At 37.7% G+C, this 16,550-nt stretch overlaps 1 protein-coding gene across 6 annotated transcripts in view; it reads left to right on the forward strand.

Moving 5' to 3' along the window:
- The window catches only part of DNM3 (dynamin 3), a 660,520-nt gene that overhangs the window by 635,662 nt on the left and 8,308 nt on the right, over positions 1-16,550 (forward strand). For 2 of the 6 annotated variants that reach the window (XM_055582238.1, XM_055582239.1), the window contains one exon: positions 14,501-15,140. The exons of 2 other annotated variants lie outside the window; for them this stretch is intronic. In XM_055582238.1, coding sequence (XP_055438213.1) covers positions 14,501-14,570 — 70 coding nt within the window. In that variant the 3' untranslated portion in view covers positions 14,571-15,140. Of the gene's footprint in view, positions 1-199; positions 6,036-14,500; positions 15,141-16,550 lie in introns of those variants that run through there. 2 more of the 6 variants (XM_055582240.1, XM_055582243.1) reach the window with 2 other exon arrangements.

The following is a 16,550-nucleotide window of genomic DNA, read 5'->3' on the forward strand; positions in this document are numbered from 1 at the left end:
TTGACCTTGATGTCTTCTGTACTGTCTCTTTTATGCATACATATTTTATGCATTGATTTAACTGACAGATAACACAGAATCCCTTTCACGTAGGGATAAAGCTCCCCTGTTTTGTTTTGTTTTTAGCCAGTTCCCCAAATTTTGAATAAGAGAAAACCTGTGATTCTTATGAGTGTGTCTTTGCATCCCTAATATCAAGGTTTGGTGCCATGAAGGACGAAGCTGCCGAGCCTTGAAGTCGTGGGCTCAGGGTTCATGGACAGTTAAGCAACTTGTGGGACTAGCCTGTGTCTGACTCCTCAGCAGTCATGTTCTGGAAACATCCTGACTTACTCCCTCCTCAACAGCCCTCTAAAAGCATGACTTATTTTAGCAGCTGAGTGTCTTTGGACGAATGATGAATTCATCTTGTGATTTCTGATTTCAGCCATGAGCTTTCTATTTTCCTCACCATCTTTCTCCTTTAAAGAACAAACAGATAAATCTATGATTAGGTGTATTGATTTTTCAGGGAACAGTTATTATATTTAGCAACTGGATTTAAAAATCAAGCAAGGATTTTTACAAAGTATAATTGCTGAGACTAGAAACACCTTCAAAGCATTGTTTCTGATTCTTAATATTTGAGGCATATCGTGAGGCTACTATGTCACAGAATTTGTTACTGAAACCCCAAATGTAATTAATAATTTGTTGTAGGTTTACCATGAGTTGTCATGATGCTTAATATATTTTCATGAATATAGGAATTTGGCCACAAGATGTTCACTAAAGAAAATGTCTTTAATTTTATTTGAGCCTCTCTATTAAATATTTCATCAAAATCATTCAAATACCACAGTGATTCTGGTTGTAACATAATAATTCACTAAAGTGGATCAATGGTTAATGTCAAAGGTTTTCTTTCTTCAGGGTCTTGGTTTCATTCTAGTTCGAGTGGAAGTAAATTAGTCTGGTGGTTTCCTTCTTGGGTCTAGCAAACTTGAGTTACTTTACACAAACATCTCCATCCCACCACAGTCCAGACTGACTGGCAGTCTATTTAGGTCAGGCTCAGGAATGTGGGAGCTTTACAGCTGTGTCAAGGTAGATTTCAGATCGCCTTTAAATTTTCAATGTGCCGCTTATCTTACTTTTCCAAACATCTGATATTGCAGGAGGGTACAAGAAAAAGGAAAATAAGAAAGGTTCTACATGAGACAGTACAAACAACAGAAATGCAGACAGAAAGCAAGGCAATAAATATAACAATAGACCATATACCATCTCAGCCCCATGGTAACTGGCACTGAGTTAACGAAACAACTTCTTCCACATCTCACAACAAATAATAGCAAATAGCTCTGTCATTGTTCTTGTTTGGGGCTCTACACTGCTAAGCTTCGACAATGAAGGGAAAGCCTTTCTGAGTTTCAGGGTAGCCCATCCCCCCTGGTTTCACCTGATCGAGGAAAACAGCCAAGACTGGAGTCTGGCACAAGAGCCATTGTCCGGTGAAAAACGCACAGTCAATAGTTATTATTCGTCCTGTAGCCAGTCAGCAGCCAACTGTCACCAGCTGGAATCTGCTGAATGTTCCTACATACAAGTTGATGTCAGCTGAAAGAAAAGAAAACAATTCTACCCAGTGTAAGCAGACCCACAGTCTTGTAGACGCACACAAGCTAGTACTTCTGTTTCATCACTGCCCTCTTTTGTCTCCCTCGCTGTAAGAAAAGAACGGTTTTACGGGGAACGATTTTTCATTTTCAGGCAGTTATGGTCAGATGGCATGTTTTTCAATGACTTCAGAGATTCATGGCACAGCATGATCCATGGCTCTTTCACCTCTAAATTTTCTGTAAGCAGCCAGCTCCAAGAATGAGCTGCTGGACGCTTCTTCCTCCCTCTGATTTATCAGTTACAAGGAAAAAAATCAGAAGTGAAATTTAGCTTACTAGAGCCACTTCAGCCAATAAATAGCCAGGAAATTAAACATGAAAATGTAAATGCTGCATTTTTCACTCAGAATATGCATTATATGCCTACCTCCAGTTGTATGAGAGAGGAACTGAGGATTTAACTGAGGGTTTGATGGCTGTTGTCTACTTGTCATAATTTTATTTTATTTTATTGCTGCTTAAATATAGAATTTTTAAATGCCCTACATCGAAACCTTCAGCTTACTGTAGCCAACATCTTGTAACCATTGTCTAGGGGAACCTCTGAATCTAAACATATATTTACACCCTTTAGTTGCCAAATGAAATCCATCTGGCTTACCCAATGCTGTTTCCAAAAGAATATTACACTTTTAGTCTGGCCAGTATTTTTAAACGTAGAAGAGGAGGTGGGGGGTGGGGGGCGTGTTGGAAAGGCACTGGGTTTATAAGAATCTGCCTGTGTACTGATGCCACATTAACAGTATTTAGATGAAGTTTAAGCTCATGTGGCAACTCTGACCATAAATAGAATTCCTACAGAGGGCAGTGTCGAAAGCCACAAAGAACTGAGGCAGGCTCATCATGGCACAATACTTTCTTTTCTTTCTGGCTAATTTTTAGGCATCAGAGCCACACGGTAGGCAAATCCACAAACAACGAGTGCTCTAATTTCTGAAATTATTTTTTAACCATTCCCATAAACACCAGGAACTGTCCACTCCTGTTTTCCAGCCAGAATTATCAGCTCACATGAATTGTAGAAAGAACACATTCCATCCAAGGACCAGGGGGAAAGATGCATAATCAAAATGGTAAATGGCAAAATTCTCAATTTCTCATGGTCAGTGACAAGGCCAGGCCTTCTTGATTTTAATTGCTCAGACACATGGAGAATTCCAAATCTTCGTAAAGTCAGCATTTTCCCCCACTGGGATTAAACACTGAAAAACGGGATAATACTGTTCTTGCTGCTGTTATGGGAACCCAGTAAATGTGTAGGTTAATATAAAATTTGAAGTAAACTTTATCCTTTTTCTGTTTTTGTTTTGTTTTTGAGAAAGAATAAGGGAAAGACTAGATAACCACCAACTAGATATATCACCACAAGTGAATCCCCAGGCATCAATGGCAATTTTGAAACCCAAGAGAAAGGAGACCTCAGGTGGCTCTGAATATGATTTGGAAAATAATCTTATTTTACAATCAAATATGCCAGTTGCCTCCACCATGTAAATAGATATCTGTATTAGGTTTCAGATTTTCGTGAGCAGCTTTACCTACATTTCAGTATATTTGACATTCATCTAGCATGAGACTTTTTATGATAAGAGGAGATGGGAAAGCCTTTTTTAAAGATATTTTGCAGCTCAGAGAATCTAAAATGAAATTATTCCACTTGGAAATGGATAATTATGTAAGGTATATTCTGTACCATGTGCATTTTTAAACTTTATATTGGGATTGCTTTTGAAGCCAATTTTAAGAGTGAATGCAGTTTTTCCCTCAAATAAATCTCCTCCTAGTCTCGTGCTCAAGTGTTTTCGCCAGAAAGTCTGCACTCTGCTTTGCCTTTTAGACCACCATTCATGGAGTAAAGCTATAAAAATGAGGAAAACGTCTACTTATTTTTAAAACAACTAGAATTTCTTTTTACTTCTTAGCAGTATTGGAAAGTATTTTAATAACTAAAATAATAAAACTTCATGTGAGGCCAATGCTACCTTAATTATTGCCTCTTGGGGTGGAAAATTAAGGAAACATTAGTAAATGTGTTAACTAGAGAAACCACTGCAGTAATTTCCCTCCACGTAACTGGGTCTAAAGTCACAATAAATCCATGCTGTACATATCCTTTGAAAGAAAGAAAAGTTATAGTTTTAGCTGTAATAGTAGTAGTATCAGAACTCTCAGGACTGAAATTAATGGACCATAAAAATCCCTGCAATTCATCAGTGGACTTTGATTAACCTACTTAAATGCTCTCCAGTTCAGTTTAGGGATCTGTGATGAGGGTTGTTGATATGATTGCTTGATTTGTTTTAATATTTCGAACACTCTAAACTACCCCATTACCATCTTAATACTCTAAAACTAATAAGTATTTGGAAATTCATTTTGAGGCACCGTATCTTTGAATAAACATGTTGAAATCGTGTTTCTTGCTTTTGCTTAAAACTTTGGTGTGTGATTGATGACATCTTGTAGATTTCCCTCTTTTTTTTTTTTTTTTTTTTTACTATACTCGCCTCCTTCAACCCAGGACCCTTTCCATTTGATATATAGTGTTTATTCAGTCTTGTGACTGAACAGCACATGGGGCATTCATACCGATAACCACTGTTACTGTGTTGTTCCCTTCCCTGTAGAGCAAGAAGTCTCAGCAAAATATTCTTGAGGGTCACAGGGAATCTTTGCAACTTACAAATACTTTCCCAGTCTCTGTAGACTGTTCAGGTTTCTGTCTATATGTTGTTATTTTTATCATTAAAGTTAACCTTTACATTTTTGTCTGTGGATTTCATACCACTTATTAAGGTGCATTTTGAGGTACAAAAATATGGAGCTAGAATAACAAAGGTAGTGCTGACCACTGTCTCCAGTCCAGAAGGCGATGTTAAAGCAGAAAGGCAAGGTTTTAGGACATTTGTCTTTACTGCATTCTCATTGCATTCCTGCTTTGTACTCCCCGTCATTCTGATCCCTTTTGTCTCTAAGTTAGGCACTACACCCAATTATATAGGACGGTCTTCCGTTGGTTACTTCTGTCGGACACCTGCCTTCTAGCTGTGTTTGGCAGGCCCGCCGGATGAGGTAATAATCAGAAGAAAATGTTCTGGTTTTTTGGCCCCATCCACGTACAAGATTATTCAAAACAGTTTTCTGTGAGTGAGAACAGAGATGCTTTGAGATCCGTTGGTCTAACATTCTGTGGGGGTGTGGAGGAACAAAACTGTAAACTTTTTTGATCCCTTCTAAAAGAGTGGAAATATAAATTACATCTGCCTTTGCCCATCCTCTCAGTGATAGTTACAGACAGATATATGTCGAAATGAGAGCCTCTTATTTGTAAACATTCTAGCTGTACTCTCCCCAGCCGTCTTCTTGAGCACAGCTCCCATGGTCATTACAGCAGTGTTTCCCTAAAAGCATATTTTGTGAACTATTTCTCCAAGATGATGGCAGTTTTTTGTAAGACAGATGCCTAAAAGACATATGGTTTTCATAGATTTTTCCGTCTAGACTAGCTTTATTTAGTGACTTTTGGCCTGAATTGGGCTAGTTAAAGTTTCTGTAGGAGCTTGTATAAAATTTTTAAATGTGGGCATACCATTAAGGTGTAAAACAAAAAGTTTGACTTCTTATTGGCGAACGATTAGAAGGGATTGGTTGAAAATTTCCTTCAGGTTAAGTAATTGTGATCATACGGTGCACCCACTTGTCCATCCCTCTCCCACAACACTGTCCAGAATGGAAAGGCTTACCCCCAAAATCCGGTAACTGTTAAATTCATATACTTCTCACTGTTTTCCTGAGTAAATTCTTTGTATTCCAGTTGATGTGTGTGAGTGTGTTAGAAAGCTGTAATTCTTTCTGCAGACTCTTTACATGGCCCAGGGGACTTATGATTCCTTGCCCTTTTAGCACCAGTTTTTACAAACACAGCATTTCTCTCATTTTAAAAAAAGCGTCCAACAAGCCGCAGAGTAAAGGAGAAGAACATTCAGGAGTTTTTGTAGTGCCTTCATACGCTGATGAAGATTTCATTTTAAAATGGCAGTTTTTGAGCCAGCGTCAGAAGACTCATTTAGAAACAATATGATACTTCAAGAGGAAAAGAATAATTTCTACACTTGCCTAGAAATCAACCTTTTGCTCCCTGACACCACAGATCCGTGCCCAGTTTAACTGCATCAGAACACGGAGACTTGTGGAAGGGAGAAAATGTGGGCCATTCTGTTTTCACACTGAGCATTTAATTGGACTCCGTTACATATTTGTTCACTGACATGGCAGCTTGCAAAGCACACCACCTCTCTGTTTTTCTGTTTGCTTTCAGTGTTTTTGTTTTTCAAGCTTGAACTCTAAGACATGTTAGAGCTCCTCCTGCTGGAATTTTTTTTAATCACTGGGATTCTAATTAGTAAACTGTACCTCGTCTCCATTTTTTCCTCTCGGATTGATACATGACCAGAAAAATACCATGTGGTGCGTTTAAAACTGGCTTTTTAATTCACTAGGTTTCACAAGTCAGGCAAAAATGAAACCTTGGTATAACATAAATCTTCTTTAAATCTTCAGATTCCTCATGCTCAGTTTTTGTTGTTGTTGTTACAAAAATAAGAGGAATTGGAAAGTTAACTTTTGCATCTATATTTCTAAGTACACATTTACCCCCTTTGAGGTCAGGCCCCAAGTTGGATACTCATGCCAAGAAGGTTCTTGCTGTCAGAAAGGAGAAAAGGTCTTCCCCACCTTTCCAATGCAGAAGTGAATTTTACAGTTTCATAGAGAGATCCAGTGTTGCCTTTTTCCTCCCCATCCTTGTTTCTTTTCATTTCTTCTCCCTGACTTGAGGTGACAAAGCAGTGTACATCTCAGAAGTAAAAGTTCGCCTCTCCCAGTAGCTGGTCCTTAGCACCTCCTTCCCAACCTCTCCTCCTTCCCCCAAATGTCTGAATTGGCCAACCCCCTCCCCTGGTGCCTGGTGTGGGAGTGAGGGGAAGGGCAGGGAGAAGAGGATAGAAGACGGTGAAGAGGGTTAGAAATAGCTTTGCCCCAGCTACCATCAGTGGGACTAGGTTTCTGCATCCATGCATGTAAGTTCTTAGATCTCTTTGGGGATTTCTTGAAAGAGAGAGAGAGGTAGAGAGGGAGACAGAAGGAAGGGAAAGAAGAGGAGAAAGAGACAAAGAGAGAAAAAAGTCCTCAGAGGGGACACTGCCTAACTTCATTCAATAACCATGTGCGTGTGAATCTCTTTCAAAACCACCTCCTTTGTCTCTGTGTAGTTTTCTCATCACTATATTCCTCTGACCTTCTGTTTCTTTGCATACCTTTTAGTCTTTTTCTCTACCCAGCTTCTCTGTTGTCAGTGATACAGTACAGAAACTAAAATATAAAAAGGTCAGAAGTAATGCTTTTTAGGAATCATATTTTAAAACAAAAAACCCTTAAAAACTTTGCTTTGTGAATTAGGACTTGGATTAAAACAAGTAGTTTTGCCACTTGTGATAAAAAATGAGACATTTGATTTCTCAAGCTGACAGTACTTTTTCTAGCTTTTTTACCCCCTTCATACGTACTATCTCCTATCCCTGGAATGCCGGCACCCTCAACTTTTTCTGTTTTCTTCAAGCCCTTTTAACACCCCAACCTCTTTCCAACTCCAGTCTAAGACTCCAGGTATCCCTGAAACGCTTGAGGCATAATCCTGTCGTTGCACTTACCCAGCTGTGACACTGTTTACTTGTCTCTCTTCCCAGCTGGACTAGAAATTCCTGGGCAGTGACTGTCTCTATTTCTGTACCCCTAACGCTTTATACAGTACCTAGCACATAAACAGGGCTTATTGAGTGAATGAAAGAAAACAAAATGAGTTGATATACAATGTTTAATCAAAGTTTATTTTCAGAATTAGCCCAATATTTAGTGTATTTTAAGAAATGATTTAAATGCACACTTTCTCTCTTGTTCTTGTGCTATTCCTTCTGTGCTAAAACCTTGCCTGGCTAATTCTTTTTACAAATCATAAACTGAGTGGAGTTCATGTAGGCATATCATCCCTTAAGCTGCCTTTTTGCTGCAACCACAGAAGTGGGTTTATCTGTACCATCCTTATGGGTGGAACCCGAGTCAGACGTTTAAAATGAAGTGAAAGAAGTGTGGCAAGGTGGATTATATAACCAGTTATCTCAGAGACTAATTTATACAGTATATTATATGTTTGCATCTTCAGATAAAAATTACAGACTGTTTTTCCCCTTATGTTCTTATTTCAAAGTTCATCAGTTGATTCATACTTTCCCAGTGACATACATTTAAAAATCATGGGTTCATTTTCACAGGGGAAAGAAATGCTGGCTCTAAAATGTAGCAAGAGTTATATTAGAGAATTTCTCTTGAATCCCTTAAATGTACTCCAACTTCTCTGTTGTTTCCAACATCTACTGTAAACTATTCTTGGACAGTACTGGCTCACTCTGTACCAAAGCTAAAAGAGCCAAAAATATTCTGGATAGCATCCTATAGTGTTTTTGACAATTATAAAATATTATCTTCCATGTGGACAAAATCATGACTGTTCATAGCATTTTTCTGAACTTCGCCTTGGACTTTTTAGATATCCAAAACCTGTTTTTTTAATAAATGCTCAAATTAAGAAGCAAAGAACAATGCTGTGTTGAAATTTAAAAACACTGCGTCCCACAATCTGTTCTCTTAGAGCAGACATTAGCAAGAGGAAGTCCTGGGTCATAGTTAGCTGCCTTTCCATTTCACCTGGAGGTGTGCTCCTGTCTGATTTATTCCTGGGCATGTTCACTTATTCATGTCCTTGAATTCCTGCTTGAGACACTGCCCCCTACAGGTGCTATGAAAGGCTGCAAGCAGGATAAGGCATAATCTCAGGTCATGGGAAGTTTATAATGTTGTTCAGATGATAAACTATGTATACATGCCTTAAACTTTGAAAAATGATGCAAGGATTAAGTTATTCAAGAGGGTCATGGAGAAGTAAGGCATTTCAGTTCCTGGGAAGGAGATACTATGGGCATCCGCCATTTAGCTGACTCAGACGCCACCAGAGCCATTTTTGCCTGAAGCCACTTGGTAACCAAGCACAGCAGAGTCCATTGTGGGAGGCACGCGTCACGATTTTTTGCAGTTTTTGCTTTTGTTCTCTAAGAAATTCATCCTATGTAGCCCTCAAAAAGGAGAGATACTTTACTTCTTGTGCTTAGATAGACAAAATCCTTCTTTTTTATCTTTTCATCAATAAGATCAAATGACCCTAAATGCAATTACATGTAAATTAAATTTTAAAAGTTATATTTTAAGACTTTACCTATATCTAATATGTAGAACTTATGGTATAAATTGCATATCCTTTTTATGCAAATAACTGTCCTTGTAGGCAAATATAATTAATTCCCCTAAAAGTATCAGTCCTTGATTTTTTTAGTGTTTTTTATTTTTTTAAATTTGGGTCCACCTAACTAATTAGGCTGGGCTTCAGTTGTACCCTTTTCAAAGATGACAGTTTGGAATAGCATGGTTAGATGTGCTTTGTGTCTGCACCCACTGCCATGTTCATGAGCAAGCTTCTCTAAACAAATAGTTATTCTTCTGGTGATGACTAACAAAAAAAACTACTGTAGTATAATATCTCAGTCTTTACAAAATAAACCTAAAACCAATTTGACCCATGCTTGAATCTGATTTCCAAAGGTATCAAAGAATCTCCACAACCATTTCTTCATCTTTCTTAAGATAGTTTTTCCCAGCACTTTCTCTTTTTTACTCTGACTTTATCTGGCAAGTGAAATGAATTGCTAAGAAAGCAAGGACAAAATCATTTATTATGTCTTCAGACAGTTTTCAAAGCATGGGACCAGCAGTATTAGCATAATCTAGGAACTTACTAGAAATGTCTCACCCCTACAGAAAGTCTGTGTGGGACCTAGAAACCTCTGTTTTAGCAAACCCTCCAGGGAGTTCTGATGTACAGTCTAATTTCAGAGACATACCCTTAGAACATGCCCATGTGACTGCCCTATTGAAAAAATGCCGGCCTGGGAGTCCTGATATTTTGGTTTAAGTAAGGAAAGGATGGAGCCTGAGCTACAAAGGCCTAGGCTGGCTCACAAACTTATCAGATAGATAAATCTCACTTTCTATCCTGAAGAGAAATACAGGCAGGGGCAGAAAGACCAAGCCATGTCAGTAATTGGTGTTACGATGCACCCATTAAGGTCGGTCACGCATTGTAAATACTCAGAACCAGCTAACCCAGAGAAGAGCAAATGAAGATTTAGTTCTCCCATTCTTAGAAAAGAATCAAATGAGACAATCAGAGAATTGATTCATTCTTCTCTCTTATCAGTGTAGCCAGTTTCTCCCCGACCATGCCACCCACCCCGTATGAACATTCGACTTTCTTACAAAATTTGTCATTGTCCAAAATAATGCACCCGGCCCATCCCTGCAGCTACAAATGCAACTTTAAGTATTACATCTTTCCCTTTGATTTAGAAGCAGAAACATGGCTCTTCTATCGTAACCATAAACCGCCCACACACCACACAGTGTTTCAATAAACACTAAGTGATGCAAGATGCTCCATTTCAATATAATGGGTAATTTAATGAAGCCCATCTCTGTGCAAAGTAATGGAGAAAAATCTGGTACAAAACAAATAACTCTGCTTGGCCCAAAACAAACTGTCTTATGAGGTGAATGTCTTTGGAAACTCTTTGAATGGTTAGGAACTGGACCAATGAAATGAACTTTAACAGTAAACCTTAAATGTTTTTCTGGTGTTGAAGTTGGCAAACATCTTAGCATTACTTATTAAGAAAATTCACACTGAACAACTTGATGCTTCTCTTAGATTGTTTCCCTTACTAGCTTATCAAGGGGTTATTGTTTAGAAATAAAATGGTGCTTATTTCTTCCAGAAGGCTTGACCAGCTCTTCAGGATTTTTAATTACTAAGTACATGTATGAGTTATTTTAACTTGAAACTAGGCATATTTTAAAGATGTCATAATTATTTTAAGAGACCATGATGGAAATTTGATCTTTCTTCTTTTTCAATCATTAATTCACCACACAGGGTGCAGTGCCTATTCAGTGCCCTAGGGACTCCCTTAAAGTGCTCGTAATGGATAGGTTCTCCTGATTTAGTTATTTGAACAAAAACAAAAAAAAAAAAAAAAGCATGAGCCAAAGACAAAGTTGAGTTCTGGGATATGGTGATGAACAAGACAAACAAAAGACCTGGCACATAACAGAAAGTTGTATTTTTTTAGTTTCCTGCCTTGCCTTCTTTCTGCAATTGCCTATTATCGTTGACTTTGTCTTGTCGCATCAACACGGTCCTAAGATTGGAGAGGAGATTAAGGAGAGGTTGCTGTGCCATCAGAGTATTTCAATCTTTCTATTCTCTGTCTCTATCATTGAGTCCATCCCTTCCACCTCCCCACTTAATTTCTAGTTTCTTTAACCCCATTATAGACCTACATTCTCCTATGACTTTCAAATTTTATATGCCATGATTAAAATCATATTTGCCCCTGCTTTAACCACATTATTGTATTTTCAAGCTCTGAGCCTGAATTACAAAATTTTGCCTCATTTTTTCCACTTAAAATGGGGTGCTGTAGTAAAACCACTTGCATATTTGTCTTAGCCCATTTGTATTCCACTATGAATAGATTTGAGTTTTTAAAAATTATGGAGCATAATACAGACCACATAGTACATGCTCAATAAATTATACATGCAGTGCATAACTGGAAAGCATGTTACAGATCATCTAGTCTGAGTCTCCTGTGTCATAGATGAGAACACTAAGGCTTAGAGAAGTTTAGTGACTAATGATTATACAAATTGGCAGTTGGAGCTAAAATACACATCTTTCAACTTCTGTGTAAACGTGCTGTCTCAAATATAAACCTCTGACAAATGCTTCAAAAAAAGTTGCATTTCTGGCCTCGCTGGACCCACTCTCCTTGAGCTAGTCTATACTCTAGCCTGTCTGAACATCTTTGTGTAGGTACTTTTCAGTCATTCACTTGTTTGTCTGCTATTTAATAAATATTTATTCACTGTCTTCTAATCACATTATACTGAATATATGTAATAAATACAGAATATGTGGTCTCTGCACTCAAGAAATTTGCTGTCTACCGGAGAACACAGGCCATAAGCTAGTAAATACATAATGGCAAACAGTTAAGTGCTATGAAATGCATAAAACCATGAAGTGGTGAGGAGTGGTGGTTGGAAATTATCCGATGGTCAGGAAGTGCTGGGCTATGACATTTAAGCCAAGAACCAAAGAATCAGAAGAGAACTCAGTTGCATTCCTTTCTCTCTTGGCTACAACACTTAGTCCAAGCTATCACATATGCATGGAACAGTTTCTAGCCCACCATGCTACACTGTATTCTGCCCCTCGCTGCATTTGTCATTTCAAGTCTACTTTTTTCAAATAAAATTCCCTAATTAAGCCCATCCCATTATTGAGCCGTCTGATGGAGTTCTGCTTTTTCAGGTTCAAATTCTGGCCAACTTTCTCACTCCTCCTATAACTGCTAAAATGCTAAGAATATATTTCTATAGGTTATGTGACTATCAAACTCCCCGAGGAAGGGCCTATGATTTAGTATTTATTCCAAACATCTACTAAACAGTTAAGCAGTCAAATATCCTGTAGGTAGAGTTTCTAAGAGTCTAAATCCTACACGCCATTGTAGCTGTTGTTTTTTTTTTTTTTTTTTTTTGCTAGAACAGTGATTTATTTTTTTAAAATACCTTAGTATAATGTAAAGATCAGTGGCTATCAAAAGTATTCATAAGTTGTTTCTTCTGGGAGTAACTTTCATTTATTCATTTGTCAAACGTTCAATGAATGAATGACAATCTCTGACCTAGACACCACAAGAAAGTGAAGATGACTAAGACATAGTCCATTTCTGGTCAGTGGCAATAAATATATAAACCTAATTCTAGAAATACATTGGGATGGTAGAGAAGCATCAAGATAGGAAAAGGTAGGTCAGAGAAACTTCACCAAGGTGGGTGTGGAGGGAGGAATACAGTTCTAGCAGATAAACAAAAGAATCAGAAGAGAACTCTGAGGACATCATTGAGAGCAGCTCCATGCTAAACACTCTATGAAACACCTCAAGTGGACATGACCTCTGGCTTCTGGCAAGTTCACATCAAAGGAGAAAATGGCTGGGTTCAAAGCCAGGACGTAAGTCAAACATATAATCCTTTCAAATGAAAATGAGCCGTATGCTAGTGAAAGGGCAGGTGTTTTTGCGTTGTCATAAGTGAAAAGGAAATAACAGGAGGATTTTTCCCAGCCAGGAAATTGCCCAAACATTTCTGGTGGTCACACTACCCCGTAGCCTTTTGCGGGAAAAGGACTTACTTGTTTACCCAAATTAAACAGCTAGTAGGAATTGGTTTAGTTCCATACTGTGCATATAAGGTATCTGTAGTTACACTTTGAAAAACTGAGAGCTGCTTAAGTGATAAGACTTAGTGTAAGAGGTTAAACTGGCATGCACCTTCCCAAGAAAAACCCTTTCTTCCACAGTTCCTTGGATATTTTTCAAGCACCGGAGGCAAAAGAAACTCCACTAAGATCTATGAGTTTGTACTTAAGCAGTTGGTACTTTTACCATTAACCAATGATACCTCTTTTGTTTTGATTTTTCCTTGACCATCTAATTTTATCTTATAGCTCTGTAATTTTTAACATTGCATAACCATTTTCTTTAGCTTTTCTAACTTCACTCCTTCGTTCTGAGAAAGAGTATTTGATTGGATCAATTTTGTGTGTCCAATAAAGAAGAAAACTTCATGACATGACAGTAATTCCAGAAAGGGGGTGGGAGGGCTCTTTCTGAAAAATATCAATGGAAGAGTTTTATCAAGAAGAAAAGTTTCAATTTGCAGAATTTGTTGAATCTTACTGGCTATAAACATTACCCTCTGAGATATGATGTGTAAAGTCAAGTACACACATAAAAAGCTGATTAATGCATTTAGGATAAATGTATGGGTTCAATGAATAAAGAGTATTAGTTGGTATAAAGCTGAAGATTCTCAGATACAGTAATATTTCATTATATGAAGTTCGTTTATTTAGAAACCTCAGCTGTTAGAAACACCATTACCAATCAGAAAGTGAGCAATACTGTTACTAAAAATAAGACTTTTAGGACCCAAAATAGAAGCCAGAGCTCATGCAATTTACTCAGGGACTCACCCTGAGCCTGTTTATGCTTATTGTAGAGAACTCTAGAAACCTTGATTTTCTGATTTTCTAGTACCCAGTAAATTAGAAGTAAAATATAGAATATATTGGAGAAAGCTACTGCTGAGGGCAATGAGAAGTGATAATTAACATCCTGACAGGGGAAAAAAAAGAGGAAGAACATTACATAAAGGGAAAAAAAATTCAAACCCCTTTAGTCTCTGAGGCCTAAATACCTTACTAGTTGCTGGAGTGGGCATACTCTACTGGCTGAGAAATATGCAGTGTATTTCTGATGGCTTTTATTTTTTTTTCAGATGGCTTTTAAATTATTTAATATTTTTATTAGTATTGGGAGGGAGGACTTCAGTTTTTAGAAAGATTTGCATATGAAAAATATCTCATTTTCATTAAAAATGCTGGGTGAGTGAAAAGTGACAGTATTAAGTTATTACAGATGGCAACCATTCCTGCTAGCCTGTTTGTGCATGAGCATGTGCGGGATGGCTCTTTCTCAGTATCTTCGGGATAACCTTCTAGTAGTTACTCTACTTGTTTCTTTACCTTTCTCTTTCTCTCTTTCTAGCCGGAGACCACCCCCATCACCAACTCGTCCCACTATAATCCGTCCACTAGAATCCTCCCTGTTAGACTAAACGAAGTGTCTGGCATGGCAGTTAATCACTAATGAATTTTACGAAAGCAAAATATTTGGTAACTGTTGCAGTAAATCATGAGTAGTCGCATGTATGGACATCAGTAGGCAAGTAACCAGTTTGACTAATGCATTCATCACTCACCTTCATTGCTCATGGTATGTCAAACTTTTGGGGTTTGACTGTTGAAAACTGCTGACTCGTTAAGGTTTTGTATGTTGTATCGACCAAAGTAGGTTGTATAGCCGCCCTCTGCTTTGTGGACCATTGGCCTACCCTGGCATATATTTGAAATTGCTTTGACAGGTTTCCCACATTACCTACCAGAGAGCCCATTCAGTGTAATTTTTAAGAGATAAGAGATGGTGGGCTTAGACCTAAATGATATACTTATTTTCCTGCATTCTGTTTTGACTGATGAAAATTATATTGTCTATTATAAATGTTTCTGCCTTCTCCAGGATTACCTGTTTAGAGCCTCTCTCCTTCCTCTTTATTTCATAAAACTGATAGGGAGTAATTTTTAAAATTAAGATTCCTTAAAAATAAAACTTTTCCAGAAGCACAAAGTTGTTTGCAAAGGAAAAGTTAATGCATTGCTTGCTCTAAAAGGCTTCTTATGCCAGTGTGTTTTTGCTTCGTGCTAGAAGCATATTCAACAGTGAATCAAAGCTTGCTTTTTGGTAGTCAGTCAGTAAATTTGGCTAGTTAGTTTCAGAGTTTAAGGAAGAAGCAAAATATCACATCTCAAGAAGTATCTGGACAAATGTAATTTCTTTATTCACCTATGTATTTACCGCCTCAGATTACAGTGAAGGCTAGCATAGAAAATATTTAATTTTTTATATTGATCTGATTTTAGGCATGACTGACTACACTTTGACACTAATTCCATTTGATTTATTTAGAGCAAAAATATGTCTCTCTTTCCATGCTAATATGTAATTCCCTAATGCAAAAATTTAGCCTACCTTTGAAACAGGTTAATGTAACTTTTTATCCATTCTAGGTTTCCTTAATAAATCCTGAGCCTTATTATACGATAGCCATATTTAAAAAATGGGACCTGGCATGGAAAAAAAAGATGCCCCGGGTTAAGAGCAGAGCTCATTCTCCTGCAGTCAAACAACTTCAGGGCCTCTTTCCAGGTCCTTCCAGAAAATAGTTAAGACATCGAGATTTAAAGCAAATTGGCAAATTCTAACATTTCTAAAATTTACAAGTGCAGCTTAGCCTGGGGGTTAATAGTTCAGTCTCGAGGCGGACTTTTGGACTACCTAGGAGTAGATGATTAGCATGTAGGAAATGGCCAGAAGCCAACTGGAATTTTGTCTGCTAACTGTCCCCAGACAGCAAACCAAATATTCACTGCCTATTTGTGTCCCATGACACCATTTCATGTTCTGCAGAAGTAAATCAGGTTAGCCAACTGAAATGTCTCCCTTTGAAAGCAGCAAACATGATTTGTACATTACCTTAACTTTAATTTCCTGTGTAGTTTATACCCAAAGCAGATACCCGTAAAGTATGAAGTAAAAACGTTTAACCGTTATTAAAAAGAGAACTTGCCAAGTTGAATGGTGGTGTTTTGAACTCATTCTAAAGGGTTAAAACTAGGCCACTCAGGCAAAAACCAGAGAATACAAGATTTACAAAAAGAGCCCTTCAACTTTTAAATTACAAGTGATTGTATAAAGAACTCCACGCTAAATCGCCACCCTAAATCTTCTCGTATCTTATGTTTTCTCGTGGAAAAAAGTTAACTCTTTGTGAATGGAACAGAGGTACAAGATACATACCGTATTTTTAAAACAGCATTGCAGCTGAGTGGAAATATGTTAAGTAAAAGGAATAGTCTACAGTGAGATCTTTTCAGAAAATTTCCTCTTTTTAGGATTCCCTTTGCTTCTTCCTTTGAATTCTCTAAAATAGGCATCTAATGGACTATATACTTCAGGGTTTGGCTTTGTGCTATATGTG

This window comes from Bubalus kerabau, chromosome 5 (assembly GCF_029407905.1).
Source record: "Bubalus kerabau isolate K-KA32 ecotype Philippines breed swamp buffalo chromosome 5, PCC_UOA_SB_1v2, whole genome shotgun sequence".
NCBI classification, from domain to species: Eukaryota; Metazoa; Chordata; class Mammalia; order Artiodactyla; family Bovidae; genus Bubalus; species Bubalus kerabau.